At 28.4% G+C, this 5,934-nt stretch overlaps 1 protein-coding gene across 1 annotated transcript; it reads left to right on the plus strand.

The window, feature by feature from the left end:
• Positions 1–1,324: 1,324 nt before the first annotated feature.
• Positions 1,325–5,217, plus strand: LOC124922779 (beta-glucosidase 12-like). The gene is made up of 13 exons (XM_047463487.1): positions 1,325–1,393; positions 1,506–1,575; positions 1,669–1,727; positions 2,775–2,850; positions 3,099–3,176; positions 3,285–3,372; positions 3,450–3,705; positions 3,783–3,898; positions 4,196–4,413; positions 4,486–4,517; positions 4,612–4,714; positions 4,872–4,974; positions 5,049–5,217. Exons 1-13 carry the CDS (start codon positions 1,325–1,327, stop codon positions 5,215–5,217), a joined length of 1,437 nt encoding a protein of 478 aa, XP_047319443.1.
• The last annotated feature ends 717 nt before the right edge of the window (positions 5,218–5,934 follow it).

The raw sequence follows: 5,934 nt of genomic DNA on the forward strand, positions 1-5,934 counted from the left end.
CCGTAGCCACTATTTTAACGACGGTACCTAACCATGTAGCTATATTTTAGCTGATGGGCCAATAGCCAGGGCCAGCCATAGGTAAGCCCGCCCGGCAAGCCTTCGGGCTAGGGCAGCCCACTCCCTAGAACAGCCCATTTATTAAAATTATTAAGATATTTAGTTACGTTTATTGTAATTTTAGAAATAAAATGCGTTAGCTTAGTGGTTAAGGATAAAAACTTATAATTTTTAAATGGTTATGGCTTCAATTCTCAACCAAAGCAAATTATTTTTTATCAATTTTTTAAACTAAACTTAGGGCAACAAAAATATGTAGACTTTTTTTTACTGGGCTGGGGCAGCCCAAAACTCAGGGCCGACTCTGCCAATAGTAATGGTTGACAATGATTAATTTAATGTGCCTATTTTTAGCGACGATAAAGTGACCAATAACGATGGTACTTCTTGTCACCTTTTCCCTCATTTTACTAGTATGACCCTCACGGGTTGGCAAGGTTGCCAAGTTCACTCACGTGAACCACTGACTCACTAACATGTGGCTGATGTCTGGTCGTTGGCCTCCGCACGTGGTTGTGCATGTTAGATGTGGCTGATTTTTTTAGGCCATATATTTTGTTTTCAAACTTAAACACTGTTAATTTTATGTTTCATTTCCGATATAGTCTATCTATTTAATAAAATATGTATACCATTTTAGAGTTTAATTGTTTTGGAAACATATATATATTACGAAATTTCAAAATATTATTTGTCTCAATCCTGTACAATGAGCCAGAATAAAAATATTTTTTCAAATTATTTGTTAGCTCAAAATTATTTAAAATTATGAATTATGGTGTAGAAATGAGTGTACACAAATATATCTAAAAATGTATTAAAAATTATTATTTTTATACACTTTAAAAAAAGTTACATCTAATTCAATTAATATTTAAAATTAAACATATATATATATATATATATATATATATAAACTTACCTTTTATTTGTGTATTCTGAAAATTTATAAAAAAAATTGATTATTTGATACACTTTAACTTTAAGAAGTTACATATAATTACTTTTTCTAATTTTTTCAAAATTTTAAATATATTATATTTCCATTCCCATTTCCAATGATATACATATATATTATTCAAATATAGGATTAGTTGAATCTATAATTCTATTTAAATAAAGAAAGGTAGTTAATTTGTGTTGAATTGGGTCATTAAGGTAGATCATGACTATTTTGAATCCAAGGTCCAATGTGATCTTAGTCTTAGTAACGACGATAATAATAATGGTTACAATTAGAGTAAAAGCAAAAACAAATCCTCCCATGTCTTCTTATAATCGCACTAACTTTCCTCGTGATTTTATATTTGGAACTGCTACCTCATCTTATCAGGTAATGAAGATTTAATAATTTAAGTTTTTTTATTATAACTTTATAAATATTTATAAAGAAAAATTAATTAATAAGATGATTTTTATCACCTCCATGTGTTTGATAATTGTAGACTGAAGGTGGCGCAAAGGAGGATGGGAAAGGTCCAAACATATACGATATTTTTACACATAAGTTTCCAGGTCTTTTTTACATGTACTTTCTATAATTAATTTTTAATAAGTCATGATTATTTAATGAAAATGATTGATTATATATAATTTATAATAATGAAGAGAAAGTTCTGGATAGAAGCACCGGAGACGTCGCTGATGACTTTTATCATCGCTACAAGGTACATATCATTCATATATATATATATATATCATATATGAAAATAATTTTGGAATTGGATATGAGATTTGTTTTTAAAATAATATTGTTTGGTGAAAAATAACTCATTTTTTTTTTTATTAAATAATAATGTCACATGACACTCGTTAGGCATGAATCTTCGAGGTAGCCAAATATTCTTATTAATACTTTAAAAAAAACGTGGACGTTAAACAACCAAAATACCATGGTTATTACTTATATTTTGATAGTAAATATCATTTACAACTGTTCAAAATATAATAATTAAGTCATTGCCCACAAAAAAAAAAAAAATATTGTCATATATGTAAAATCCTAATGATATTTAAAACCATCTTAGTATCAATTACAATAACTTGTATATTTTGGAAACTTCTTTTGTCATTTAAAAAATAAGAGTAAAAAAAATCTTTAATAAAAAATAAATATCAACAAAATTAATATGATTTGAAAATTGGTCAAAATATTACTTTTTTTACTTTTAGTTTTAGTTTTACTTTTTACATAATTATTTTATTAATTTACCCACACTTTTTTAATAAATTAAATAATATTAGTTTTACCCAATTTTAAAAATTGATAATAATTTTGACCATTTTTAAAAAGGAGTAATTTGGATTGTGACAAAAATAACATAAGTTATATATTAATATGAGTAGTAACAGTGGAATTAGGAAGTAAATGATGATAACTGGAAAAAAAAAATAATATGGGGAAAAGAAAGATAAAATTTATTATTTTTTCAGTCAATCAGAATACGTCACGTCATTCTCTATCCCATCTCCTCCTACAAATTTCTTCTCCTACCATTTATGCATATTAATATTTAATAACTATTATAAAATGTATTTAGTATATTGGTTTAATTAGAGGAAAAATTGAAAGAATAAAGTTATAGCCCAACTTTAACCTCTAAGATATTTTTAAAGAAACCAAACCTAGTGTTTTTGTTTATTAAGAAAGACTACTGTAAAAATTAAAATAATTTGTATTTGTAATATGAATGTGATTGAATTCTTTAATGAAGGGAGATGTGGGACTCATGAAGATCATTGGAATGGATGCTTTCAGATTTTCTATCTCATGGGCTAGAATATTACCTAGTAAGCTTAATTAATTTCATCAAATATCATATTTAATATCTTTAATTAAATTATTAATCCCTTTAAACAATATATTAATTTTATGACTAATAAAAATGTAAAAGATCGTAATTATTTAGAAAGTAATTTGAATAAAAATATAAAAATAAATCTATAATGTTAATTTGGTCCAATTATTGTGGGCTCTAAAGAAAATTAGACATTTTTATTTGAATTTTAATATTTTATATATCTAAATTGTTAATTAGGAGGCAATCTCAGTGGAGGAATAAACAAGGCCGGCATAAAATTCTACAACAACCTCATCAACCAACTGCTATCTAAGGGTTAATACAATTTCATCTTAATTATAACAAATATTACTTTTAAGTTCATTTTCCTCCCTTTTAAAATTAAATTAATAAAATTGTATATTTTCTTAATTGTGCATACAGGAATCCAGCCCTCTATAACAATCTTTCATTGGGATCTTCCACAAGCCCTCGAAGATGAATATGGCGGCTTTCTTAGCTCTCGTATTGTGTAAAGTTTTGAACTCATTATCTTACAAACAAATTAGTCTTTATATTAATATAACTTTTTTGTGTTGATTAATGTAGCGACGATTTTAAGGATTTTGCGGAGCTATGCTTCAAAGAGTTTGGAGATAGGGTTAAGCATTGGATAACGATGAATGAGCCGTGGTCTTACAGTATTGGCGGTTACAGTGCAGGTGGGATCGCACCTGGACGTTGCTCTGCATGGATGAATGCGGGTTGTTCAGCTGGCGACTCTGGCACCGAGCCTTATATTGTTTCTCATAATCTCATCATTTCTCATGCAGCCGCAGTCAAAGTTTATAAGGACAAATATCAGGTACACATTATGGCCCAACTCTTAGTTCAAGATTCATAGAGGTTGAGTTAACTTAATTTTTCTTTTCTATGTTGTAGGGTTACCAAAAGGGACAGATAGGGATAACTTTGTTGTGTTATTGGGCACATCCCTTTTCCAAAACCAAAGCTGACAAGGAAGCTGCTCAAAGGGCTATAGATTTTAATTATGGTTGGTAAGTCAAACTATAACTAGACCTCCTTAAACACTTAACATTTGTGTTAAAAGAAAGGTTAGATCATAGAAAAAGCTATATTAACGCCACTATAAATGTGATTCGAGAAATTAGTTAGTGTATATAAAATAACTTAAACTTACATAATTTTGTTAACGTTTTATTGTGTAACCTCAAATATAGTTTCATAAAGTGTTGCAAAATAAGTGCTGAAGTGGTAGCTAAGTGACACTATCTAGATCACATAAGTTAATGATTAAATTGAGAACTTCAATAATTGTTTTGTATTTTGGACAGGTTTATCGATCCAATAGTGTACGGAGAGTACCCGGAGATCATGAGAGAACTTGTAGGAAAAAGACTACCAAAATTTACAGAAAAACAAGTTAGATTGATAAAAGGATCATATGATTTCGTTGGCCTAAATTACTATAGCACAAATTATGCAATAAGTGTACCTTCAGCCAATTCTGTGAACCTTAGCTACACAACTGATGCTCAAGTTAATTTCACAAGTAAGCAATTAAAATTTTCTTAAGATTTCATATATTTTTTACTGTTTTAATTCTTTGTTTTACTTCATTCAGACATTCGCAATGGAGTTGCCCTAGGAGAGCCGGTAGGTGAATTATTTTATTGCATTAGTTGCAAATATAAATTAATTATTCTATTTTATTGTTTAATTTGTTTGGTAAAATTTTAATTTTTTGCAGACGGGAATGCCTGGTGTTTACAGTTACCCCAAAGGTCTTACTGAGTTATTAGTTTACACCAAGGAAAAGTATAATGATCCCATTATTTACATAACAGAGAATGGTAAGTTTACACTCTTTGGTTTAAATTATTTGAAAACTGAAAAATCATAAATGAACCCTTAAACTATTTAAAAAATATTATATTCAATTATTTTTTCTAATTTAAAATAACCAATGAAATTAAGTTAATAAAAGAAGTTGTTGTTATTTGGATTTAGGAGTGGGGGATCAAAATAATTTGACGATAGAAGAAGGCATTAAAGATCATCAAAGAGTATCTTTCTATTATCATCACCTCTTGGCGGTCGAAAATGCAATTAAGTAAGTGTTGCGATTTACATATAATTAACTTCTTCTTCCTATAATAATTTAAATTTAAATATATTTAATTGCAGAGTCGGAGTTAATATAAAAGGGTATTTTTGTTGGTCATTGATGGACAACTTTGAATGGAGTTCTGGTTACACCGTGAGATTTGGACTTGTTTATGTCGATTATAAAGATGGTCTCAAAAGATATTTTAAGGATTCTGCTAGTTGGTTTAAAATGTTTCTCAACAAATGATACTCTTGAACTTTCTATAGTATAGAATTTTACATTCCATTTCAAATAACAAGATTATCGTTCGAAATCAACCACATGATAAAGTTGTAACGACCACAAATTTAAATAAGTAAAATTTGATGGTTTCATGTTAATCTTCTTTTGTTAATATATCTTATGTATAAAATGTCTATTAGCATTTAACTATAAAAAAGAATAAAATAAAACTTTTAATCTCTTTGTTCATTTGGCAAGATTTACAACTATTTTCGTTTCTCTTTACAACTAATTTCTAAAAATCGTAATGATATTGTTCAATAAACTCCACATGAAGGCAAATAAATCAATGAGCCCAACGGGCTTGGATTGTGACGGAATGCTGGGCTGGGCCTATATTTGTTTTATCATGCATGGTAATCTTAAATTATTATTATTTTGAGAAAAAATACAAGAATTATATATTAGTACTTTATTTCAGTGTAGATATGCTATATTTACTATTGTTATTGCCCATGATTTTTACTTGAGAAATTTATATAAAGCACATATAAAGATGAAATGTTTTCATTCTTGTCTTATTTTCGTTACATGTTATGGTTCTTGCTAAGGGTGTAAATGAGTCAAGCCGCTCGCGAGCCGCTCGGTCAAAACATGATTCAAATTTGGTCAAAATTTAATTCGAGCCGAGCTCGAGCTTGCTCATTTAAGATTCGAGTCGAATTCGAACTTAGGTAAGAC

The sequence above is a fragment of the Impatiens glandulifera genome, chromosome 1, assembly GCF_907164915.1.
Source record: "Impatiens glandulifera chromosome 1, dImpGla2.1, whole genome shotgun sequence".
Taxonomy (NCBI): Eukaryota; Viridiplantae; Streptophyta; class Magnoliopsida; order Ericales; family Balsaminaceae; genus Impatiens; species Impatiens glandulifera.